Source organism: Mustela nigripes, chromosome 3 (assembly GCF_022355385.1).
Source record: "Mustela nigripes isolate SB6536 chromosome 3, MUSNIG.SB6536, whole genome shotgun sequence".
Taxonomy (NCBI): Eukaryota; Metazoa; Chordata; class Mammalia; order Carnivora; family Mustelidae; genus Mustela; species Mustela nigripes.
The window spans coordinates 26,317,745-26,344,270 of NC_081559.1; the positions used below are offsets into that span (position 1 = coordinate 26,317,745).

The 26,526-nt window shown below is 47.1% G+C and overlaps 1 protein-coding gene across 3 annotated transcripts in view; it reads left to right on the plus strand.

Moving 5' to 3' along the window:
- SMARCAL1 (SWI/SNF related, matrix associated, actin dependent regulator of chromatin, subfamily a like 1) overlaps window positions 1-26,526 on the plus strand; it is a 61,451-nt gene that overhangs the window by 18,198 nt on the left and 16,727 nt on the right. For all 3 annotated transcript variants that reach the window (XM_059393442.1, XM_059393440.1, XM_059393441.1), the window contains exons 9-14: window positions 915-1,065; window positions 3,642-3,800; window positions 7,916-7,981; window positions 15,736-15,876; window positions 19,832-20,050; window positions 26,120-26,190. In XM_059393442.1, the coding sequence (XP_059249425.1) occupies window positions 915-1,065; window positions 3,642-3,800; window positions 7,916-7,981; window positions 15,736-15,876; window positions 19,832-20,050; window positions 26,120-26,190 (807 nt within the window). The remainder of the gene's footprint in view (window positions 1-914; window positions 1,066-3,641; window positions 3,801-7,915; window positions 7,982-15,735; window positions 15,877-19,831; window positions 20,051-26,119; window positions 26,191-26,526) is intronic.

Genomic DNA, 26,526 nt, shown 5'->3' on the forward strand with positions numbered 1-26,526 from the left:
TTTTAGCCTTCATCTTGATTGTTTTTCTTTCTGTGCGGTAGTAGTTAGAAGAGAAACTTCCCAGCATGTACGATGGTGCCAGGCCCTGTAGTCGGTGTCCTAAACATGAACTCCATTAAACCCTGACCACGGTCTCTGGGGCAGGCCCTTTTATTCCCATCGCATGGCTGAGGCACTGAGGCACCAGGAGCTGAGGTAACCTGCGGGAAGGCACCCAGCTGTGAAGCAGTGGAGCTGGGATGCCCCCCAGGCCACTCAGGCTCCCAGAGAGTGGAAGAAGGTGCCCTTCTTCACAAAGCGTCAGCAAGAGTTGTCATGCTGGAGGGCTGAGGGGCCCCAGCAGCTGCTGGCGGAGGAGAAGCTGCTGAGGCTGGTGCTCTCTGGTAGGCGGACACCCTGGTGCTGTCCTTCCCTCCGCCTCTCTTCTGCAGCGCCCTCTGTCTTTGCCAGCTCCTTCCCTTTGCCTCTGTGCATAAATGCCCTCTCTGACCTTGAGAAAGTCTGCTTTTGATGCCACTTTCCTTTCTAGGCATACCTCTCATGTGAACAAGGCCATCCCTCCTGGCCCCTGTTTAGGGGCTGCTTCCGAATCTCCTCTCTCACTCCCCCAGGTCTTGCCTGCACTGGGCTGAGGGCAGAAGCTCCCTCCCTTGGCTTGCTTGACCCATTTGCCTCTAGAGCCTCTCTCTACCTTTTGACTGCTATTCCACGTTGTTCCTATTTGGACTCTTGAATATTTTTTTACTGTCATGCTGGCCCCTGCTGGCTTCTGTCTGCCCTTTCCCGGGGAGCAGGGCCCGTGCTGCGGACTGCAGTGGCCCACACCAAGTGGTATTGCTTTACGTGGTGGCATGATGGCGGGTTAACCCCTGACGGATGCGCCATGCCCCTGTCCTTCCCTCGTCTGCTTTCAGTTTTGCCATAGCGAAGAGAGGCCGCCTGCTGCTGGCTGATGACATGGGCCTGGGGAAGACCATCCAAGCCATCTGTATCGCAGCCTTTTACCGGAAGGAGTGGCCGCTCCTGGTGGTGGTCCCGTCCTCTGTGCGCTTCACCTGGGAGCAGGTCAGCCCCCCTTGTGTTGTGATTTTAACCAGAAAGTGTCCTCAGTGTTGAAGCAGTCAACTAACACTTTGGGGACAGGGCCTGGGGGGGCTTTAGAAGATCCTGTGTCGGCTGAAGGAGGAAGGGAGAGGAGGTGGCCTTCAGAGGCCAGACTCTTGGTTTTCTGAACTAGAATCAGGTTATGCCCTTAGGGAAGAAAGCAGAGGGGTTAGGAGCTCAGACTTGCCTCCGTCTGGCCGCAGATGCTTCCTGAGCACCTCTCTTGTCCCTGCTGCTCCCCCTGCTTGCCAGTACCACACAGAGGTTTCGTAATGGCTGCCTCCTTTATGTCCCTCGATCCCATAGCAGCTGTGTGAACTTGGATGCAGTCGGTATCAACCCCGTTTGTAGATGACAAAACTGAGTCTCACCGAGGTGAAGCAGCAGGCTCACTGGTAGTCGGACCTTGAAGGGGCATCTTCTGAGTTGTCGGCTCAGGTTTTGTGCACCTGGAGAAGGTGGCGTGGGCAGGATGGTCACTGTCAGCCGGTGCCGTTAGAGCTGGAGAACCCGATGTGGACACCGCGTTAGCACTCGGCCATGAGCTTTGTCTTCCATGAATCCAGGGATCAGAGGGCATCTGTGAAATGAACACCCAGAGAAGCAAACCTAGTGGAGAAAGGAGACCTAATTCATCGTCCGTAGCTTTTCCCAGCTCTCTGCTCTTTATGGCAGCTGTCCACTTCCTCACACATTGGCTTCTTACTAAGCTCCCCCATGAGCCACTCGTGGAGAAGGGGCAAATGTCAGACGTGCCCTTCCAGCTGAAGAGAAAGCAAAACTTTAAAAATGTGCATCACAGCAATACCTCTTTTTTTTTCTGTCCTTGTGACCTGAATTCCACCACTGCCTCTAGAAATGAATAGTTCAACACATATTTATTTGATGTGGTTAGGTTCCCACAGCACCCTCAAAAATTCTCAAAAAAAGAAAAAGAATCAGGCAGTCACTTAGAGCAGGACCAAAACTGGAGGAAGAACTAGCCCTTAACATCACCATAGTGTCAGCCCAGGGACCTAGCCACTGACATGCAGGTACCTGGTGGCCTTCCATTGTCTCCAGGCACTGGCTTGGGCGAGGGATGGCAAGATTGCAGGAGAGCAGGTGATAAATATTTAATTTTAATTTTAATTTTTAAAAATTTTTTCAATTTATTTATTTTCAGAAAAACTGTGTTCATTATTTTTTCATCACACCCAGTGCTCCATGCAATCCATGCCCTCTATAATACCCACCACCTGGTACCCCAACCTCCCACCCCCCCGCCACTTCAAACCCCTCAGATTGTTTTTCAGAGTCCATAGTCTCTCATGATTCACCTCCCCTTCCAATTTACCCCAACTCCCTTCTTCTCTCTAACACCCCTTGTCCTCCATGATATTTGTTATGCTCCACAAATAAGTGAAACCATATGATAATTGACTCTCTCTGCTTGACTTATTTGTCATTATCAGTGTCTTTGGTATATACCAGCATCTGCTAAAAATTCCTTTATAAAATTCCTCCTAAAGCTGGTGTAGCCACTCAGCCACTCTGGAAGATAGTATGGAGGTTCTCAGAAAGTTCAAAACAGAGTTACCCTACGACCCAGTAATCACACTACGGGGTATTTACCCTAAAGATACAAACGTAGTGATCTGAAGGGGCACATGCACCCAAATGTTTATAGCAGCAATGTCCACAACAGCCAAACTATGGAAAGAATCTAGATATCCATCAACAGATGAGTGGTTAAAGAAGATATGGTATATATACACAATGGAATATTATGCAGCCATCAAAAAATCTTGCCATTTGCAGCAATGTGGATGGAACTAGAGGGTATTATGCTGAGTGAAATAAGTCAGTCAGAGAAAGACAGTTATCATGTGATCTCTCTGATAGGAATTTGAGAGGCAAGGTGGGGGAGTCATGGGGGGGTTAAGGAGGGAACAAATGAAACAAGATGGGATCAGGAGGGAGACAAACCATAAGAGACACTTAATCGCATGAAATAAACTGAGGGTTGCTGGGGGCAGGGGGATAGGGATAAGGTGGCTGGGTTATGGACATTGGGGAGTGTATGAGCTATGGTGAGTGCTGTGAAATGTGTAAGCCTGATGATTCACAGACCTCTATCCCTGGGGCTAATAATACATTATATGTTAATTAAAAAATAATTTAAAAAAATAAAATTTCTTCTAGAAAGAGTCCATTCTTGCACTGCAGAAACTTGCCATCTAGTTGGATATTCGAGGTCTGAAATCCACAGACAGCACAGTGACTGCTAACAAGTGCTTCCTTACCAAAGGCAGGCCGTGTGGTGTTAGTGGAACGTGAAGGAGCGGATGAGTGGGAGGGCAGTGGAGGTGATTGTTAAATTTATGGGCCTAAGGGTGCCAGCAAATACAGGGGCCTGTGGAGAGAAAGGCACCGAGTTCGTTTTTCGGGAAGCGTTAACCTTGTCTACTGAGAGGGCTGCTCATGGGTGGGCTGGGGTCCCAGCTGGCAGCTGCCGGCCAGATCCCCGAGGGTTCCTTCTCTCCTGTCGTCCCCAGGCCTTCCTTCAGTGGCTGCCGTCTCTGAGCCCGGACTGCATCAACGTCGTGGTGACTGGCAAGGATCGCCTGACGGCTGGCTTGGTCAACATTGTCAGTTTCGACCTTCTGAGCAAGTTAGAAAAACAGCTAAAAACCCCCTTTAAAGTTGTCATCATTGTAAGTGACTTGGCAGAGTCTTTAAGCACTTTATCTCTGGGGAAACTTTCTTCTTAAAAGCTCCAAGAACTTTCATGTCTGTGCTCTCCTGGAGCTTCTCTCTGTTTCTAGGAGAACAGAAATCACTGTCTTTATTTTGTGGGAAACTGGCATTTTACTCTTCTCAAATAGCAGTTCTCAACCCTGGCTACATATTAGGATCTCCTGGGGAGCACTTTAAAAGTGTCATATATTTACTAGGCCTGAGCTGGGGGGTTGCAGCCCATCTCCCTGCCAGGAGGTCATGGATAGAGGCCAGCTTGGGGCCCTGGGCCCTCGGCCTGAATACTAGGGGCGACTGCCTTCATCTGGTGGCCTCTCTTGTCCAAGTGTCTCACATCAAATAGTAAATTTTTTTCAAGCCAAAAAAGATACTCCCTCCATCCCCCGTTAAAAAAAGTACAGCTGACCCTTGAACAACATAGGTTTGAACTGCGTGGGTCTGCTCATAGGCAAATTTTTTTCAATAAATACAGCACAGTACGGTAAATGTATTTTCTATGTTTTTTTATTTTTTTATTTTTTATTTATTTATTTACTTTTTTTAGATTTTATGTATTTGACACAGAGAGATCACAAGTAGGCAGAGAGGCAGGCAGAGATAGAGAGAGAGGGAAGCAGGCTCCCTGCTGAGCAGAGAGTCTGATGCGGGACTCGATCCCAGGACCCTGAGATCATGACCTGAGCTGAAGGCAGCAGCTTAACCCACTGAGGCCACCCAGGCGCCCCTCTTATGTTTTTTTAAAATATTTTTTTCTCTAGCTTTATTGGAAAAATACAGTAAGTAATCATATAACATACAATATATGTGCTAATTGTGCATGTTATCAGTAAGACTTCTGGATGAGAAGTTAAGTTTTGGGGGAGTCCGAAATACATGCTGACTTTCTACTGCAGGAGGCGGGGGTTAGCAGCCCTAACCCCTGCGCTGTCCAAGGGCCAGCTGAACTTTCCACAGGTTTTTGGTCTGTTTTTTTCTTAAGTAGGCTTTACTCAAGTTCTGCTCTCAGATGAGATTGTATCTCTTTCAGTCAGCTGGTTTTCCTGCTTTTCATTCCTCAAGTCCTCTCTGAGGAAAGTCTAGAAAGGCCTGGAGCCAGCCATTTGGCAGAACTCATTGTATTCACGGGGCTCAAAAATAAAGATGAGGAAAAGGCGTGCAGCTCCCACCTTTGAGAGCAGCTCACCGTTGACGGACGTTCTGGGCCCCAGAGCACAGTGGAGGATTTTCAGAAGTTTACCTTTGTTTTTCCTCTCGGCAAAATGGGAATCCACTGCCTCCAGATGATATGTAACGTTCTTCTTTATTCAAACCTGTGAATTTTAAAAACCCCTGGTACTTTCTTTCTCTTAAAAATAGAATTCTCTGCTGACAGTGGCTTCCCAAATCCTGAGGCTCAGAATGTGTAGTGCATGTCTTATCTAGAAGGAGGGGAAGGAATGCGTTTTTAGGAGGTCCAGAAAAGTCAACAAGGTTGCGGTAGAGCCTGTGGGTTTCTCAGCACGGGGCTGGCTGTCGGGGAGGCTCGTTCATCCGTGGGTTCGGCCAACACTGAGCACCAGCTTCGCACTGAGGGTGTGGAGGGAGGAAAGTCGGCCCCGTTCTCCAAGATACCACAGTCCAGTAGACAGACTGACTCGCGCGCAGAGCATTAGCATACATTTTAGTGCCCAAGTCTTGTGGGAGCTCAGAAGAGGGAAGAAGGCACAGTTGCTGTCCTCGGGGATCTGCTGTCATTTGGACATAAGAGCCACACTATGTTCCTAGCCTAAGCAAACTTAAATGTCTGTGTGTTTTCACAGCTGTAAGGTAATGAGTCTTTGGGGAAGTTGTTTCTGGTTTGGCATAAATTCAGCTGTGGCTCTGAGAGTATGTCCGCATACACATGAAATGCAGACCTTTAAAGCAGTATTCTGGGATGGCAGTGATGGTTCTCGAGTGTGTAGGAAGAATCATGCCCTCATTTCTTTTTTTTTTTTTTTTAAGATTTTATTTATTTATTTGACAGAAAGAGATCACAAGTAGGCAGAGAGGCAGGGAGAGAGAGAGAGGAAGAAGCAGGCTTTCAGCTAAGCAGAGACCCCCTACCCCCCCCGATGTGGGGCTCGATCCCAGGACCCTGAGATCATGACCTGAGCCGAAGGCAGGGGCCTTTACCCACTGAGCCACCCAGGCGCCCCAGTGCCTTCATTTCTTGCGTGTTCTTCTGTGTCAGGTACTTTACGCATAATTGCCCCTCTTCCCCGAGGCCCCTGAGGCAGACACTGTGTCCTTTTCACCACCGATGGAACTGACCGTGAGAGTGCTCACGTGATTTGCCCACAGGCATGAGGCCAGCAAGATGGGTCATCACTGATCAGAGCCGGACTGCATGGTGTGTCTGGCTCAACACTTCAGTCTGCCAGATGATTTTGGGCAGGCCGCTTACCACCCATGTTAGTTTGTCTTCAGTTATTTAAGAGCCCTGTCCTCTTCTGATTTCAGAGAAATGTTACAGGAAGGAATAAAGTGTCAGCTCTAAGATGTCATACTTCTTAGAAGAGAATTCAGATGGAAGCCACTCTTGGTGGTTAGTTATAATAGTGGAACATTTTAGCCCGTTGGTTAAAAGGGTTCATTGCCTTCCCCATCCTCTGTCTTTCCTGCTGTTTCTCACTATAAACTGTTTCCTTCTTGGCTGTCTTGCGGGCTCATCGTATAGGAGTACGAATGTTACACCCTAGGTTTCTAGGAACAGATGTTCTGACATTTGCGGGTTCATCTTGCACTCCTCTCTGTTGTGCTTTTGAGAACCATATTGGTTCATCATAGCTGAAATGGAACAGCAGGTTTCTTGCAGATCACCTCTTGAGATAGAGCCAGGATCCCCTCTATGTCCCCATCAAAGGGTGGCCCATACCACTGAGTGCTTACTGGGCTCGGTGGTAGGACTGTTCTAAGGGCTTTATGTGTATTAGCCCTTAAGACTTACGGCAGCCTGGTTAGTCAGGTAGCGGTGTCTTACCGTTTTATCCATGGAGAAACTGGCACCGTAGAGAGGTCCATATGTATCTGTATGTATACTGTGTGTGCTCAGGTCCATAGCAGGTAATTTGAATGTGTACCAAAATAGAAATTTCTTCACCAAATACTAAGAACGTGTTACTCATTTGGCTTTGGAAAATACAACAGGGGTGGCTGACTGGCTTTGTCGGTAGAGCACATGAGTCTTACCTCTCAGGATTGTGAGTTTGCATCCCATGTTGGGTATAGAGATTACTAAGAAGTAAAATATCTGGGTGACACAGGTAAAGCACCTGACTCTTGGTTTTGGCTCAGGTCTGCTCTTAGGGTCCCAAGATTGAACCCCACATCAGGCTCCACGCTCAGTGTGGAGTCTCCTTCAGTTTCTCTTTCCCTCTCCTGTGGCCCCTCCCCTCCGCTTGTGCACTTTCTTTCTCTTTCCCAAATAAATAAGCAAATCTTAAAAAAAAAAAATTCTTTAAAAAAGAAAGAGAAAATGCTGTATTCTCGTTTGCCTATAATCAAGCTCTGTGTGATAAACCTGACAGTGCCTTGAGGACGGGCATTGTGTCTCCTTCCCTTCCTCGAGTTCCCACAGTAATTTGTCACACTTCCTCAGTGACAGCACTTAGAACGCTGTCTGCTTGGTTGTGGTGTCTGGTGAGCCCTGGGGGACAGTAGCTGGGCGCCAGTGCTGCGCACCAGGGCAAGGCACGCAGTGGGCCCGCTCTGTCGTCGTGTTGTGCAGGCGTGAGGCGTTTCTTACTAAGCAGCAAACCACCTTGCGGCAGTTCGTTGAGCGCTGCCTGCAAGGTGGGCCGGGCGGAGTCACTAACCCCGCTTCCCAGTTGGCCAGTGGTCCCAGAGATGGAGCGACTTGCCCGGAATAAAGTGGGGAAGCGGCACCAGAACCTGGGTCCTTAACTGAGGCCCACAGCCCTCTCCTTGAATGAGAAAACAAGGGAGGTGTCCCCAGTGTGGTGCCGTGTCAGGGTCAAGGTTAATGTGGGCTCCAGCTCCATCATCCACTCAGGATTTGGCCTTGTTCACCTGTGTGACCCTTTCTTTCCAGGATGAGTCTCACTTCCTCAAGAACATTAAGACCGCCCGCTGTCGTGCAGCTATGCCCCTCCTCAAGGTGAGTCCTGCGGAGAACAGGCGTGGAGCTTGAGGCCACTCAGCACTGAGGGCTCGCTGTATCTTGCTCAGGCTGGCAAGGGGGCCAAGGAGAGCAAGGGCTTCCATCGGGGGGAAGGGCTGGACGTGACTTAGCGTGGACTCCGGCCATCACTTGTCGGGCTTCAGCGCCAGACTTGTTTTTCTTCCTAACTTCTTGCTAAGGAACTGGTGGTCGGTGCAGCAGTTCTTGTCTCTCAAAGATGCTGGCCTGTTGCAGGTGGCAGGCTGGATGGGCACCGCACTATAGGTCCTTCTTAGGCTCTTGGACAAGGGAGAGGGAGCCGCCAGTGCGTGCTGTCTAAACAGCCCGGGAGAAACTGTCTTCTCAGTCTCCGTGAGGGCAAAGCTCTCATGGTGCTAAGAACCAAGGGAGATGAGTCCTACAGACTCGGAACCAGGCCGTTGGGAAGCAGGAAGAAGCCCCACAAAGCTGAGGTGTACCTTGTAAGCTGATGCTTTTTCCTAAGCCTGTTTGGTCATTGAGAGGCTCAGCCATCCAGAGCCCTTCCTCTGGTGGGCTCAGTTGGAGCCTGAGTGCTTCGGTGGGTCGAGCCTTCAGAGCAGGCAGCGGTGTGGACCTCGCGTAGCTTCTCATCTGTATCTGAGTGTTCTTTTCCCACATCCCACCCCCGACAGTGCGAAGGCCCCCAGACTGCCTTCCGTCTTTTTATGGTGAGCTTTTTCTTAATATCAGGGAAACTAGTACAATTAGGAAAGTTGCTTTTTCTCAGAACCAGATAGAAACCTCTCACAGATGCCTTCGGGAGAATCTACTTTGGTTTATGTAGACGGAGCAAACAAAAGTCCGTATTTATCATGTGCTTTCTTAAAGCAGCCTTTGTGTTGTGCCACACTTTCAAAATGCACCTTTCGTTGCTTGAAAGAAGCTTTGCGTTGTATGTCAACTAGGGAAAACAAATATGCTAAGTGTTGGTGAAGCTTATTAACATTTGAAAATTAATTTTTCCAACTCCCCTGTAAAACATAACTGTCTACTCGATTCAGGTTTTGTTTTCTTTTAGGAATAACAAGTAACATGATACGTCTTCCAAAGCAGGATTAGGTCCTGTGCTCCAGATTTAAAAGTCCTTTACTTAAAATCTTTGATTCTCTGCTCACATTACCTGTAAATATTTATGGACACACTGAAATGAAATGTTTTTCTCAGAGTGGCGGTCCTTCTTTTAGGAGGCTTCAGTATGTTTCCTTTTAAAAAATGTTAATGATCGGGGCACCTGGGTGGCTCAGTTAGTTGGGTATCTGCCTTTGGCTGGGATCAAGTCCCACATCGGGCTCTTTGCTCAGCAGAGGGTCTGCTTCTCTCTCTCCCTCTCCCCCTGCTTGTGCTCTCTCTCTCTCTCTCTCTAATAAATTTTAAAAATCTTTAAAAAAATGAAAAAGGGGGCGCCTGGGTGGTTCAGTCATTGGGCATCTGTCTTTGGCTCAGGTTGTGATCCTGGAGTCTTGGGATCGAGCCCGATGTCAGGCTCCCTGCTTGGTAAGCCTGCTTCTTCCTCTCCCACCCCAACTCCCCCTCCTTGGGTTCCCTTTCTCTCTGGGTCTCTCTCTGTCACATAAATAATAAAATCTTAAAAAAAAAAAAGTAAGAAAAGAAAGAAAGTAAAGAAACATTAACAGATCTTCTTACTGTGGTTCTAGTATTACAGCCATACCTAGAATTAAATCTGTGCCCCTGATTGCTTAGAAGCAGCTGTGCAGTAAGTAGGTTATATCACTACAGGTGCAGAGGAAAGCTTTTCTTTAAAAGATTTTATCTATTTGAGAGAGAGAGATCAAGGGAGCACAGGTAGGGGGAGGGGCAGAGGGAAAGAGAGAAGCAGGCTGTCCACTGAGCAGAGAGCCGGATGTGGGGCCCGACATGGGGCTCGATCCCAGGATCCTGGGATCGTGACCTAAGCCGAAGGCAGAAGCTTAACCTACTGAGCCAGCCAGTCGCCTGGCTAGGCAAGCTGGACTACATACTTGTTTCTGAAACATAACACTTCTAGGCCAGACCTTTTAAAGCCATATTTACATCTTTAATATCATGGGTGTATTTCAAATGGATACATTTAAGACCAATCTTTTAGCTCTTACCTAGTATAGATGATTCTGCACTTGCTACAGAACTTGGATGAGTTAACACGCTGAAGGATAGGACCATGAATATAGCCTGCTGATTATGGAGGTGTCTCAAAGCCCCTCTCGTCTGAGATGTTGACTTCACAGGATTCCAGGCTGCTGGTGGGATTGAGTGGAGGCAGGGCTGAGGCATTATGAGCCATTCTGCCAACCAGACCTTTCATTTCTCTGCTGCATTTTCATCTGGATCAGTTTCTCCGGCTTGGCACAGTGGACACTTTGGGCTGGATCATTCTTTGCTGTGCAGAGGTGTCCTGTGCCCCGTAGGGTGTTTCGCAGGATGCCAGGCCTCCATGCACTAATCACCAGTGGCACCCTCCCACCCCCACACCAGTGGTGACAATCAGAATTGTCTTCCGATACTGCCAGACATGCGCTGGGGAGGGGCAGATAACTCCTCTCCCTCTCTGTTGAGAACCACTGATCTGGATACTCTAAAGACATGGACCTAAATGGTTTTGAACAAGAGGAGACTTGGGAGAAGTAAAATATGCCTTTGAAAAGCCACATAAGGGCTTAATTTAGTACCTCTTGATCCTCTGACTTGTGCATATCCTAGAACTGTTCTCTCAGAGTTAATGTTTCAAGCCATGTTCAGCAAATGTGCATGATGAGGTAACTTGGTGATATCCTACAGTGTGTGAGCTAGCCAGGCCAGATTGTGTCCTGCAAGTGGGGGTCTCTTAAAGGTGCATGTGGGGCACATGTGGCTTAGGTTGTAGGAAACTGGTGTTGTGGTTCCCTGGGGAATGTGATGTCTTTCTTCCCCTACAGCACTATTCGTTTGGGCTACTAAGCAAGATAGTTCTGTTTTTTATGTACACATGTGTGGAAGTAGGCAACAGGAAGCTATGAGGAACAAAATTCAAATCACCTTAATTCCCTTCGACAGAGGAATCCACCATTACCGTGTCCATTGCAGGGCAAGGTCATCATTGTTAATGGCTCCAGAGCCTTCTGCTCGATGGATGTATCCCATAATTTAACCCTTAGTGTTGGACATCTCGTTGCTATTTTATAAATAATTCTGCAAGTGAACGTCATCTGCATATTCGTAGCTTGCACACTTTGACCTAGTGGGACAGATTCTTATGTATAGAATTGCTGGGCCAAGAGTTCACTTTTTGATCGATGCCTCTGAAGTCCAGTGTGACCAGGCATAACCATCTTCACTCCCACTCGACCCGAATCACCCAGTCTTCTCCATAAGACTGCAACCTGAAGGTTGTCAGTCTCTTATTTTAGAGCAGTGAGGTATGTGTTTGAGTTTTTCTTTGATTTATAGCACTTTTTCTTGCCAGACTAGTGTTCGATTATTTCTCCAGAGGGAAAAAGCCCTCAGATTCCCACCGTCCTTTCCTACTAAATAGCTGCTTCTCTTTTTGTGGGAAGAGTCCTTTTTACATCCCTATTGATTGGTGAAGTGAAACAAGAGGAGCGGCCTGAAATGTACGAGCTTTTTCTTTTCTCCTTTCTCATTAGAGGAGTTTAAGTAGATGCTATATTCAAAAGGGTGTCCCGTGAAAAATAACTCTTTCTCCCACCTCTGGGCCCCTCATTGCTTGATTTCTGTCCCAGAAGGCAGTCAGCGTTACCAGATTCTCACTTTCACTTCTAAAATTTCGTCTGTGCCCAGCTAAGCATGTGCGTGCGTGTTTCCTTCCTCTCTCCTTACAGTATTCCTCAACCACTGCTTTGCTCCAGCCTTTTTTCTGTGAATAGTGTATCTTGGAAATCATCCCACCTCATTTTGGATGACTCAACCTCATGCTTGCAGATAGTATTGTATTGTGTAAATCTATCCTAATATGTATCACCTGCTCCCTTTTTATGGGTTTGTAACCAGTCTTTAGCCATTACATACAGTACTGTGATGACCATCTTTTCACATCATATGCAAGCACGTGGTAGAAAACCCAGTGTCCCCGCATCTAGAAGAGATGCTCTTGGCCCCTCTCAGCCCAAAGGGAAAGTGGGGTCATTGGGAGGGTCGGCTCTCCCAGTGTGACGAGGCTGCAGGAGGAGTCCCTTGTGGTCCTGCTGTTCTGGTGAATTTCCTCCATTTTATCACAGAATCAGAAAGGAAATTACTGGAGTCTCACACTTAAGGGAGAAAGACTGTTTTTTTCCAGAGGAAGAAAATGTATTTAATATTTAATTTGAGCTCTTTGTTAGATTAATAACAGCTATGCCCATGCATGCCTTGAAACAACGTAACTTTCATTAGCTGTAATTATGCCATTGGATGTGTTCTCATACATTTTGGTATTTTTGAACCGGAACACTTATAGTCACATCCTTCTTTCTGTTCTTCCTTCAGAACTCGTCAACTTTTACGTAGCGTCAGTATTTCGCTAATGTCAAAGCAATGACGCTTGCTTGCCTTGAAAGCACTCCAGTTCCTGTGCAAATCAGTTTGGTGCTGGCAGTAGCACTCAGACTTGTGACTGGAGCTTTGTTTCCTTTTGGGAGAAGCCTGGATCCTAGAAGGAACCGTTTTATGTGAAATATGCTGACCCAACCAGAGTCAGAAAGGCCATTTATGAGGTATAATTGGGCCATAGGTGGCTCTCTACAGATCCCTGGAGTGGCTTCTGGTTAACAGGGGCCATAATGATGCCATTCGTCTTGGTTTGGCCTTGGGTGTCCTGGAGAGAGGGAAGAATTTTGATCTTCTCCCAGATTCCAGTCACTGGATGGCTCTTGAAGAGTGAGTTTTCCCTCTTGTTCTCAGGGTTTAGATTTAACCACAGGTGTTGACTCTTCTGTTGCTTTTTGGCTTGTGCCTGTGATCCTGCCTTTCTTCTTGATCTGTGTACTTTTGGTCCCATGCCCCCAACCTGTGTTTGCCATTCTCCTTGTTTTTGAAGATTTTATGATGACTTCTGAACTCGTGACAGCGTAGCTCCAGCGTCCCTGTGACACAGGGCTTGTGTGTATCAGGATACTTGGGTGGCATGGGCGTGACCTTCTCTTTGATGTCCCCAGCCTTGTCAAGCGGTACTCTGAATCACAAGGGACTCCACCTATAGACCAGACTTCATTTAGAGTACCATTAGAAATAACATGGGGCAAGAACAGGGTGCGACTTTGGGGAGCATGACTTTCCCCAGTCTTGAGTCTTGCTGAGGTGTGTTATACCCAATCAGAATGATTTGGTAAAGCAAGTTATCGGCTACGTTGGAAAAAGATAGAACAACAGAAAGTGATGAAGAATTCCCAGGCTACTTCTCGTATGAACTTAAAACAATTTCAACTCTTCTTTGCAACAGAACATTCTCTTGGCTGATCCAAGATCTGTGTGTAGTTTATTTATTCTGAGTTGGATTAGATTCTCCTTGGCAAATTACATCCACTAACTTGTCCTGCTAGCAACTTGTTCCTGAGGGCTGAACTGATGACCTTAATCTCTGAGGAGACTGAACCTGTCTTTGAGGGTCATCTGCCCCCAGTGGCGTCTGCTCCTGTGAATCACACCATTTCTCTCAGACATCACACAGGAATTATTGTTTTGCATCGCTCCCTGATGGGTTTCCTGAGTGCTGTTCTTTTGCTAGCCAGAGGAATTGACTGTAAAGTGTTCCATTCCGTGTTGACTTACGTAGTTTTATGCATTTCTGTTTTCCGAAATTGGAGGTTCTCCAGGTGGAGGGTGCCCACAAATCACGGGCAGCTGGGCAGGATTAAAGACCGTTTGACGACAGTGATGACAGTACCAACTTGTTGGGGCTGCGTGGGGAGCAGGCTAAATCATTCCAGAATAAAAAAGACGCTGTTCTGGTTTCTTTTCAAGGCTTGGCTTTTTCTTTTTCCATAATGATGCCTCTGCTTTTTAAGCATCCGCAAATGTCCGTCTTCAGTGGTCACAACCCCCCCCTACTCTGGTCAGTGTATGGGAGAATGGGCTCAGAATGAACTCTGTCCTGTACCAGCCGAGAATCTGGGAGTTATTTTCCATCACCTGATCGGTGAGCTGTCTCCGCCCAGGCTCCATCCCCAGACAACAGCAGCGGTTTGGGATGATAGGCCGATTTTCTCTTATTGATAAGACTTCTCATTTTCCCCGTTTCATTGAAGCGGTCTTGAGCCAAGGCAAGGGATGCTACAGACGTCATTCGAGAAGCTCATTGTTATTTTAATGAGTTTGCATTAAACCGTGCAGGAAATTAGAAGCCTCAGTAATTGAACTGTGGAAAATTATAGCTGGAGAAATTCAGAGCTCTCCTGTCATAATGGAATCAGGTATTGCCAGTCACTGTGAGGGCAAAAGTGCGTCTTGGGAGTTGTATATGTTGTATATTTATAAAGAAACATTTTTCTTCCCTCTGTTGCACCTTTATTTATTTATTTTATGAGGCAGCATATCCATTTGAAAACCTCATTTCCTCCCCTAGGTGATTTACTGCTCGCCATTGCCTTATACTCTCTTCATTAACTCAAGGTTACAGTGGTTAACAAGGTGTTTGTATACAACAGGGCTGAAATGGATTTTACTTCCAAGAATTTCTGTGTCCTCATACAGTGGGGGGGGGTGTCTCCTTTATTCTCGCCCTCCTTCCCATTTTAGGAAGAGGTGCAGTATTTAGGTCTGATCTCCTCAGGTCAGGTTGGGGTCTAGCTAGTGAGGAACCTGGAGTTCATCATTAGAATCGACCATTTATTTCCATCCTGCCCACTGCTGAGCAGGCTGCTGCACACACAGGCTGAGTTTAGGGTAAATGGACCTGTGTCCCCCTTTTGAAAGTCCTTCTTACCTGCAAAATGAGTGAAATCAGGGAGCTCTGGGGTCAAAGCATTGTGCAGCTGAGTTAGTGACAGCCTTTTTTCCCTCCGAAGAAAATCAGGGAGAGGCTGGTGCACAGGCCACCCCGACTCTGCCTCCTAGCGGTGAGAAAGGCCGGCTCCTCCGTGTCAGGATCTGACTGGAAGTTCAACTCCGGTATCAGAGATCCGCCCTGGAGGCTGGTCAGACCTGCTTTCCCCGCCACTTCCACTTCCTCTTCCAATGCTGGATTCTTGGAGTTTATCCTGTCTTCCCCAGGGACATTGGGTAGCGGAATATTTCTCAGCATACAGCAGACATTTTTAAGTGCTTCAGAAGATAGAGGTGACCACAGCCCTGATCTCAAGACGCTCACAGTGAGGGAGATGGAGAGTTTGGAATTCAATATCACATGCTCAGTCCTGATGTAGGGACTTATGACAAAGCCAGCCTGAAGTGCGGCATCCTGCTGCTTACATGGGTCACACCATGTGGGTCTCAGAACACGTGTGCTTCTCTTCTCTGGCCACAGTACCTTTGCTTAGAGTCTCCAGGTTTGGGCCACACTAGGATCTGGAGTGAGGCCAGCCTGTGGAGTCGTTGGGATGTAGATCTGCCTGGTTTCCAAGAGGAGCAAACAGCAGAACTGCCAGCAGTCAGGGTGTCCGGGAAGGGAGGAGTACTCTTACTGCATTCCAGGGGATTTTGTTCTTCCCTGGACATCCAGCTCCAATCCTAGTGGGGCATTTGGGATAGTCCCTAGGTGCTCCTCTGTGCATTCTCAGCACCTTTGGCTCTTTGTCTTGCAGGTTGCGAAGAGGGTGATTCTGCTGTCTGGCACACCAGCTATGTCCCGGCCTGCAGAGCTCTACACCCAGATCATCGGGGTCAGGCCAACTTTCTTCCCTCAGTTTCACGCTTTTGGACTTCGCTACTGTGATGCCAAGCGGGTATTTATTCTCTCTTCTCCCTCTCTACCCCTCTCCCCCACCACCCTGTCCCTCTCCCTGATTTTGATACTTACCTTTTGTTCCTTCTCTTTGGCCATGGTTGATCAGAAGCAGACTGGCTAGGGAGCCAGACCCACATTTCGTCCTGCTTTGCGCCTAACTCTGACCTTCCTGTGTCCTTGAGAATAAGAACAGTCCCTCCTAGCTTTAACGCTTATGATTCTAGGGGAGTGTTTCCCAATAAGGGGACCGGTGGCTTTTTTATAGGTGCCCGGAGCTCTGAGAAGTGCCCAGAGGTGAGCTTGGGGTGTGGCAGGGGCCTGTACCCTCTGCACAGAAGACACAGCAGAGGCCTTGAAACAGGCAGAGGGGGAGTGATCTGGAGCTGCCTCGTGGGCTCTCATCAGCCAAAACATGGACTCATCACAGTGAATTGTGCCTGCTCGACAGGCCAGAAGCCCTGGACCTACAGATTACCTGTGGGAACATAGTGCCAGTGGGGCAGGTGCCTCTGACCTACAGATTACCTGTAGGAACACAGTGCCAATGGGGCAGGTGCCTGTGGGGCTCTGGTCTCCGCAGCTTCAGTCTTCAAGAATGGCAGAGGGAACTTGTAACCGTGAATGCCGTTGCAATCACACCCTTGATTTCTAAAACCTCAATTTCTTTTAATTGAAAAAAAGTACTTAATGACTTGGGGAAATACAAGAGTGGGGGAAAAAGTAGGATGTGAGATTTTTCCCATCATTCGTTCATTCATTCATTCCTTCTTTCTCCCTCTCCCTCTCCTTCCCAAACCCTCCTCCCCCCCCCACCCCACCTCTCTTTCATATATGATTGGAAAATAATGTACACCAAAGTGGATTACTTTTGTAAGCCCGAAAATGAACATTTTAATGTTTAAATGACATTGTTCACCGATTCTCCGTTCCTCCTGATGGCCCATTGAGTCGGTCAGCGTTCATCAGTCTGATCAAGCCAGCTGAGCATGGGACACTGTCCTTCTCAGCAGAGAGGCTCCTCACCAGAGTCCCCGCGATTTCCTCTCTCCTTGTCTGTGGCCGTGCCTCCCTCCGTGTCAGCAGCATGTTCATGGTGGCCCCAGCATGTCTCCTGAGCTGTGTCAGGCAGCCATAACTGGCTTGACCAGAGCCTGTGCATGTTTCCAGTGTTCTTCCCCAAAAACAGCTCAAGAAAGGATGACACGGAGAATCAGCTGCTTATTTGCCGAGGTGTTCCTTTTTTATTCCTTACTCAGCTGAGCTGTTTTCTTCTGGGACTGGGCCACTTTCTCTTCGGGAGGGGGCTCCTCCTTCTTGGCTGCTAGTGCCTTCTGCTCTCTCTCCAGACCTGCCAGTGGGATACAGCCTATCTCTTTGCTGAGCTGCCAGGGTCTGGCGTGGCTGTGGGAGGTGGAAGCCCAACTCCTGGTTGATGACCTCGCAGATGCAGACGGTTGGGGTGTGAGCCGGGCTGGCTGGCATTTGCTTCTTGGGACCCTGGTAGCTCTCTCTGACCCAGGCTCTGGAACTTCCACAATCGAAAAACCCAAGGGAATATTCACCACTATTTCTTTCTCATCTCTGTTTTTGAAAGTAGCCGGGGCAGTGAATTTATCCTTCAGCGGCTGACCTTCATCTCGCAAGGTCCAGCTTTTCGCACTCCCAAACTCTGTTCCCACGGGGGTCCATATGGCCATGAGTTAGAACGGCAGACTCCAGCCCCTCTCTCAAGTGTGGATCCCTTCTCCTTTTCCTCAGTTGTCCTGCTGTAACTTCGTAAACCTCGACACTACAGCCCAAGCTATGCCTGCCTTCTTTCTTGTAGCCCCTGCTGCAGAGGCTCCGACCCGACTTGAAGACCCCTATTAGTTTAGGCCTTCAGGATTCCTGTTTTGTGATCAAATGACAAACATACTGAGCCACTATTTGCATCGAAGATGCTGACTCTTGGGAGAAGTGGCTGTTGCTTTCCCATGACGCATGCCATCTTGAGGAAAAAGCCTTGCTATGCAAGTTTGTGATGTAAATAAGATTGTCTGCCTTATTTTTTAAGAACTTTTTTCAAAAAACTTTTCAAGTACTTTAAAAATACCCACTTACATTCAAACAAAGTACTTATAATGTAAATTGTCGTGCTTTGCAAAGTTAATTGCAAACCATTTTTAGCCGCTTATTGAGGCAGGAAATTTCTGTTATTAAATGTATTTAAAGCCATACACTTCTTTAACAAAATCCGTAATGCACTTTCCCCGTGAATCAGTCCAGATTAGATTCCACATGGTTGTCATGGTCCCTCAAAACTCGTCATGAGTGAATCGTACCTCCATCCTATTTGCAAGTGACCCACTTTCTGAAAACGATCTTTTCTTCCTTGGCTGTCCAGGCTCATGGTATAATGATCAGCTAGTGATGGTAGGGGCCAGAGACAGAATTTGTTGCCTTTACCCCCGGACTGTCCCTTCCCATGTCCCCAGTCTCTGCCCACCGTCCCTGCAGTCTTCATGCCATCCTTATTCAGCTCATCCTTTCTCTCCGTCCCACTGTGTCCCCCTCCCCGCCACTAACAACCAAGAAAACAAACACAGACAGTGCCTTCCTCTCCTTCCACGTAGCCCAGTGCCTGCTACAGGGTAAATTTTCAGTAAAAGCTTGTTGGATTATGACTATTCTAAAATTTAAGTCTTGGGTAATATGGGGTTTTAACCTACAAGATTAAAAGCTGACATAGGAGCAAGCTATCCAAATTAATTATGGTATCTGCTTGTTCCCAGTAAGATTTTTATTTAATGCAGCCCATAGCGCAGGGCCGCCTTTTTTTTTTTTTTTTTTTTTTTTTACTGTGACTAGCTTTTTGCATTGAGAGAAGCCGCTGAAGAGAATGCCCCCTGCTGAGCTCATTTTCGACCCCATTGCGTGAAGACAGTTGCTGAAAACTTCTAGTTGATTTCAGAGTGTTTTCTTAAAGAAGAAGCAGTTTTTGATCATTTCACTTCTCCGCCTTTGACCATCTCTTTCTGTTCTCTGTTTAGCAAAGGACACCTTCCATGTGCTCACCATTGGAGACTAGGTCTACTGACCATTGAACTTGAACAAGCCTAGCTTCTACCTGAGGCGGTTTATGGTCACGGGAGGTGGAGACAGGAAGGGAGGCAACAGCTGGAAACATAAAGCAGCAGAATATACATCACCTCATTTTCTGCAGGACTGTAGATGTCAGTTCTGTTTCGAATAAGATTGTTAGTGCAAGACACGGTTTTCATTTTAACATCTTCTCTAGCTGTGTGACAGGGAATAGATCTTCTTGCTCATTGCCTCCCATGAGCTACTAAGTGAAGAAACCATTTTTATGAAGGACTACCTTGGTACCCTCAAACCCACCTCTGGTCTCAGGCAGACTGGCCAAAGCCTGTGCTCGCGGTTCCTCCCTTCAGTCCCCACCACCAGCAGCAACACACTGTGTTCATCTCACTGCGCTTGGTTGTGCTGGGCTAGCTTGTGCTGAGGAACAACAGCTTCTTAAATCTCAATACATCTCCTCAAAGAAAGCTATTACTGAAAAAACGTGATTTATTACCACGTGCAGTGGACTTCAGGATAAGCCCTGGGGAAGACGATTTCCTTATTTAGAATACAGGAGTAGTCTGACAAGCAGAGCGTCTTGTTTTTAAATGTAATGGACACCGGAGCTCTCAGCGTCTTGAATTTGCTGCTGGAAAATTCAGCGTGTAGAACACCAAGATGGATGTTTTTAGTTTGCTTTATTCCATACTCTCTCTTTTCCTTTTTCATTCCCATCTGTATTATATAAGGTTTCATTCATCCTTTAGAGCCACCTGAAATTCTCTGAGCAAAGCCACAGGGAGAGGTCCTCATGAGCCCACCGCGGTTGCAGCCCTGTTAGCTTGGCCCTAGGAGAACCTAACTGGCTGTGTGTCTTGGTTCTCCCTTCACAGCATCCCTGGGGATGGGATTACTCAGGCTCCTCCAACCTCGGCGAGCTGAAGCTCTTGCTGGAGGAGGCAGTCATGCTACGACGCCTCAAGAGCGACGTCCTTGCCCAGCTCCCGCCCAAGCAGCGCAAGATGGTAGTCGTTGCCCCCGGTCGGATCAGCACCAAGGCCAGGGCTGCCTTGGATGCCGCGGCCAAGGAGATGACCACCACAGACAAAACTGTGAGTCTGGGGCTTCAGGTGGGGATTTGGAAGTCCATGTGTCCATAGCTGTTCCTTCCTTGGAGGGGGTCTGTGGGGGTTACCCAGAGTTCTCTGAACTTGCCGTTCCTGGACCTCTCCCCATGCTCCTGGGCAAGGACAGTGAGCCCATGTCATCTCTCAGCCGACCACTCTGCTTCCAAAATCTTTTCCTCGTTTGTGGTTTTGTATGTGTGTAGATCACTATTGATAGATGGTCATAAAAATAAGCCCCATGGCAACTGTGGAATGGTGATGTATATTCAGAATGCCCCAAAGAGAACTGGAATTTATGTGTGGTGTTTTTGGGGAATGCCTTAAAGCCTAGTAACTGTTACTCAGTCTAGTAACAGCTAGAAATTAGTTCTAGGAATATTTGTTACATATGTTAACCTTCTTTTAACATTTTTAAAAAAGATTTTATTTATTTATTTGACAGACAGAGATCACAAGTAGGCAGAGAGGCAGGCAGCGAGAGAGGGGGGAAGCAGGCTTCCCACTGAGCAGAGAGCCCGATATGGTGCTCTATCCCTGGACTCTGGGATCATGACCTGAGCCGAAGGCAGAGGCTTTAACCCACTGAGCCACCCAGGCAACACTAACCTTCTTTAAATCAAAATAACAAATTGACACTTATATAACAAAAGTCGGGTTTTCAAACCCTCTTAGCCCTTAATCCTTATTATAGTCGTTTATGGTTGGCAAGGAGCTAGTGTCCCCATTTCATGGAAGAGGGACGCTAGGGCCCACAGAGAATGTGATTTCCTCAGTCGTACAGCTGCTCCATGGCAGAACTGAGGCTGTAACCAAGCCTGTTACCCTCCATTTTAAGGTCTTAACACTATGGGGGTTTTATCTTTTCAAAACACTTTCGTATCTGTCTTTAGTGTCACACTGTGCTAAGTGCGGTAAAGTAATTTATACCAGCTCCATTTCTGTCCTTTTGGGATGAAACCTTGCCGTTTTCATTGCCAAGAAAATAACAGTCATTGACATTTTTTGACATTATCATAAAGCATTATCTGGGATTGTTATTACCCTGTATAAAGACAGTTACATCAAGATGAGATTCCAGCCTTCTGGGAGAGCACAAAATAAATAAGAATGACAAGAGACAGAACGCGTGGGGTTTTTTTTATGTTATTTTACCATGTTATGAGCAAGACCACTGGGTAACTTTTAAGAAACAAGAGCGTAGGGTAGAAGATGCACTTAGAAGTTGTCAAGCTGTACGTAGTTTATGGTGTATTACATATAATAATCTGGGTAGTCTGGAGGAAGTGAGCAGGTATAATCTCTTTGCTGTGGGGTTTTCTAACAGTATTCCCCAGTACTGGTATGGAGACACGGACCAGTGGTTCTCAAACTGTATTTCAGGAGAACATGAGCAGAAGCAGGTCTTCTGTTGGTAAAATCACTGTTGGTGTACCATCTTTTTCTAATTTCTAGAGATAAAAATTCAATTAATGGAAATTCTTTTTTTTTTTTCTTAGATTTATTTATTATTAGAGAGTGAGGGCTGGGGAGAGGGACAGAGGGGGAGGGAGAATGAGAATCCCAAGCAGACTCTCTGCTGAGGACAGAGCCCAACATGGGGCTTGATCTCACAACTCTGAGATCAGGACCTGAGCTGAAATCAAGGGTCGGCCACTCAACCGACTAAGCCACCCCTACCCCTGAATGGAAATCCTTTTTCTCAGTTTTAAGCTTTTCCTTATAATTCTCTTAAATCTGTTATGTCTACTAACTGTTCCCACAAGTGAACTCTGCCATCAGGAAAACCAGTGAACAAGTATAGCAAATACAATATTAATGGGAAAAATTCAGATGTGGGATATTTTTAGGTGCAAAGATCTGAATGTTTATAATTATATTACACTTTAATTGCTTGTGTGTGTGGTGGAAGTAAGCCTATCGGTATTTTGTGGAATTCCCCAGAGGATCCCCTCACCTCTCCCTGGTCTCCCTCCCAAACTAGGCAGAGGCCAGCCAGTGTAGACCACAGAAAACGGGGTCAGTGGGCATTGAAACTGAAGAGGAACAGTGTATTGAGTGGCCAGGGGGCAGCTGCAAATTGTGCAATGTAGCGCAAAAGGTGTGGGAATTTTTAACTCAGTGCAGCAAGGTTTGAAAGCATTTTTTAAATTTTTTTTGCCAATTTATATAGTTCCTTCCCTTAGGTTAGGGAGCTCTTTTTAAAGATGATTTCAGATGCAACCTGGAGTTTGATTGCTGAGTTTATAGGCAATAATGTGAAATTTACTAGGCTAAACCATGGAAATCAGGAATGTTGGGTATTTAATAGCTTCCAGTAGCTATGTAAATCCCCTAAATTCTTTGGGATATTTTGATATTTCCCTAACCTAGAAAGGGGAGCCATAATGTGCCTCGTAGGCGTGGCGCTGGAGAAGTCCCCAAGGGCAGCATAAGTTGCTCTGAGTCCCTCCTGCTGGGTGATTGTTCTCTCTGCTTCTTCATCCCGGAGTCATACACTGTTGTGCAGATTATGAAAAACCTCGATTGCAGTGGAATTCAAGACTCCAGCAGAGAAAAAGAGTCTTGAGCTCTTCTCAGCCCAGTTCTTGGAAGTTGCCGATTTCTTGGCATCTTGGGAAAATTAGGAGTTGGTTTCTAAAAGAGAGAAACTGAGTCAGTACGGATGACCTGTGGTGTAACGCTGAAGCCAGATACTAGATTCTTTCCGATAAGTCCTTAATAAATTGGTTCCCTTTTGTGTTCTTTAATGTCAGTTCATTTTTATGATCCAACATCCAAGTAGAAAATGAATTTCGGAGCTTTGCCCTTTGGACCACCAGAACCTTTCTTCCTCCAAAGCCGCTGATGTAGTACATCTGTCTGCTGTGGACCTGATCGGAGGCAACACCCTCCCTGAATTCAGGATGGGGAGCCAGTGTCAGCTGGGAGTTCAGCCAGGTGGCCCTTGACACCCCTTCCAGTGGGGTGTCACCCCTTCCACTGGGGACTGGCTGTGAAGTCCTGAGTTGAAAAAGCAAAAATGGGGGTTGGTGGTTTTATGGTTTTAGGCAAGTCAGGAAAGCCTGTGAATCTACAGAAAGTTGCCCCTCCCACTTTTAAGTTACTTTGTAGCCCCAAGTTTCCCTGCCGTTGCCGGTGGTGGTGGTCCCAGTGCAGCACTGCTGAAATGGGCGATTCTTCCTTCCTTCATACCTTCCTATCTGGAGGAAGACATTTTTTCAAAAGCTTTTAATCACAGAAGCCAAGGTGAAGGGGCCCATTTATAAAATATAATGTACAAAGAAAGCTCTTTCTTATTTTCAGCCGAAATAATAGCTATCTCTTCACAGGCTAAGAAAAGCTGACTCTAATCCTCTTTTGTCTATAGTAATTTTTTGATCAGCAAGACCAGGAACAGAAAAATAGAACAAGTCCGTGCAGACTTCTGGTGACAGTATCAGTTCACCCTTCTGCTGTTCGACAATGCATTCAAATTCCAGCAGAAAAAATAAATTCAAAACCCCAGTGGATCTAATTTAGTAAAAGCCTGGGAACAAAGAACACAGGTTATTTGAAATTTCCTGGCCCGTGGCTGGCCAAAGAAGTGAGATCATTAATGCAGTAGTATTGTGTCTACTCAGTTTTGGGTTTTTTTTTTTTTTTTAAGATAAAACTGTTGATCTACCCTACATTAAAATAGCTGTCTATTACATAAAATCTGAAAGGTGAAGAAAAGTACTTAAACATCAACTAAGTGTTTCTTATTGCTATTCTGTGAACAAGAGTCACCTGTCTTTTATATCATATAATTTTGGCATCTGTCATTTGGGTAGTTTTTCTATAAAATGTATGTATATTTTGCTTTAAACTGTGCATTATTTATGTATATACTTATACATAGATACAGGTATAATTTACGTATATAATAGTAACATTTATAGAAGCAGAATTGAGGGCACCTGGGTGGCTCAGTGGGTTGAGCCTCTGCCTTCAGCTCAGGTCATGATCTCAGGGTCCTGGGATCGAGCCCCGCATTGGGCTCTCTGCTAAGCAGGGAGCCCGCTTCCTCCTCTCTCTCTCTCTCTGCCTGCCTCTCTGCCTACATGTGATCTCTGTCAAATAAATAAATAAAATCTTTAAAAAATAAATAAATAAAAGCAGAATTGATACCCTATAAACATCTATCAGGCGGGGAGGAAAACAGTTTACAAAACTCCATCCTGAACACTTCTCTGTGTTGTTAAATATTCCTTTGAAGCACAATATGTGTTTTACTCCCATGGCCATATTAGAATTATGCCAGTAATTTTGAGTTGGACATCTGGGTTATCAGCTCCCAATTCGAAGTAACCAGACACTGAGAAAGCAGCTTCCATAGGAATTTATGAAGACGGACTGTATGGTGAGGGTAGACGTGAAGGAGTGAGTTGCTGTGCCCCAGGGCTGGGCACACTTGGAAGCATCCCCACAGGTGCCCGCCAGACCGACCCCGCAGCTGAGTGTGATCGCGGGTTTGCACCCCAGACCTGATCCGCGCTCAGTGGCTAATCTCAAACAGGGAGGTTTCTCAGCATTCTTTCCGCCGATCGCCCATCTGTTTGTTCTGCCCTCTCCTTCTCTGCTTAGCAGGTGTGGAGGGAGTGAGTGAGGGTGAGAGGGAAAGACCTCACGGGAGCAGGGGCCGTCTCCGAAGGGCACAGGAGTCCGTGTGAAGACAGGACAGCTCTCCTTGAGGCATGCCCAGTGTGGGTGAGGTCAGCGCCGGGGAGCCTGGCTCTGTCCCTTTGGTGTATCCTACCAGGGAGCGCATTATGTTAGAGGGCCTGGCCTGCTGTGAGGGACCCTTAAAGGAGACGTGAATGCACCCAGGATGTCTGTGAGCCCTTCGTGCAGAAGGGAAGGGTCATGTGTGTCCAGAGCTTCATCAGAGTCTACACTGGGTCTGTAGCCGAGAAAGAGTTTAAGACACACTGTCTTGGGGTCGCGTCTCCAACAAGAGTTCTCAGGAGAGTTCAGCTGGACCTCTGTCACAAGGCAGCCACCACCGCTACACAACAATGACATGGCCCCACTAGCCTGGCAGTGGCCCCCCAGCTTCCTGTGGTTGCAGGTTATCTTCCTTGTTTCTCGTCAGGTCCTCGAGGAAAGACACTGGTGGGAGGCGGGAAGCCATTTGGACCAAGCAGCCTGTCCCACCACCTGTGGTGTCTGTTGTTTAAGGTGCAGCCTGGCTTCAGAGCCACGGATCTTATAACCGTGGGCTCCCTTCTATGTTACATGAAGGAGCTATCGTGTCAGTCAGTGGCCTCACCGGGCCCCAGGGGCATCTGTAATCCACACTTGCTAGTGGAAGGAGAGAGCCACGCTACCAGTGATGGTAAGGGTGTCTGTCATCTCTGGGGGCGCAGAGTGATAGTAAATGTTTTCTCATAATATTGTGAAACTGTCTGCGTGTCTCCTGTGCCTGTGTCCTTGACTAGTATTCATTTAGATGCCAACTGTAAGGAAAACGTGGTTTCTTCTCCTGGAAGGTCAATGACCTAACATGGGAGCCAGGCCTAAAGACACGTGAATAATGGGTTTGAGATGTTACTAGAAGAGACTAGTTGGGGTCAGTTGGAAATGATTCAGTAAGTCTTGGACAGAAGGAAGCTTCGTCAGTGGGTATGGACACAACGTGGTAGAAGAAAAAGGGGAGGCAGAAAGCAGGTTGGGCCAGTGTCGTGTGCAAGCTGTCAGCCGGCTGTAGGAAGTGGTTCACAGCATTTCAGCTGATCCTTTGGGCCTGTGTGGGTGGCTGAGATGCTTTTCCTGAGGGTTCTCATGTTGCTGGTCTCACTGGCTGTTCTCAGCAGTTCCTGGGAGATGATAGGGTACCTGCACCGCCGTGTCTCCAGTGACACTAAAGTTTCTACAGCTCCCGTAGCTTGACTCAACTGAGTGGATAAGTCAGGGTCTCCCAGCTCCGATAACTGGCATTGGGATTTGTAAAGCTCCAGGCGGTGATAGTTACTATAGCTCATCTCAAGGCTCACAGACTGGGAGACTTTCAACCCGAGACTTCTCTTTCTACAGAAACGGCAGCAGAAAGAAGCCCTCCTTCTCTTCTTCAACAGAACAGCTGAAGCTAAAATCCCATCTGTCATGTAAGTGGCCACCAAGTGTCGACTTTTCCCTCCCACACTCTGTCTCTCTCTCGTCTTTAAAAAGAAATACCTATTACCTTAATCTGCCAGAATGGTTTTGCTGCTCTGCAAGAAAGGATCAGAGCCTAGAATTCTAGCTGCCTTTGGTATAAAGTTCAAGACAGCGTAGCCTCCTCAGCCACAGAGCAAGGCCTGTCACGGGAGCACTGCCAGTCAAGTTTGGGGTCCTCAAGAGCTCCTGTCTTAACCAGTAGTCTAGAGCTGCCGCCACTTACAAGGAGGGTAGTGCTGGCCTAACACTAAAGTGAGCTTTTCCCCTTAGTAGGAAACCTGTGG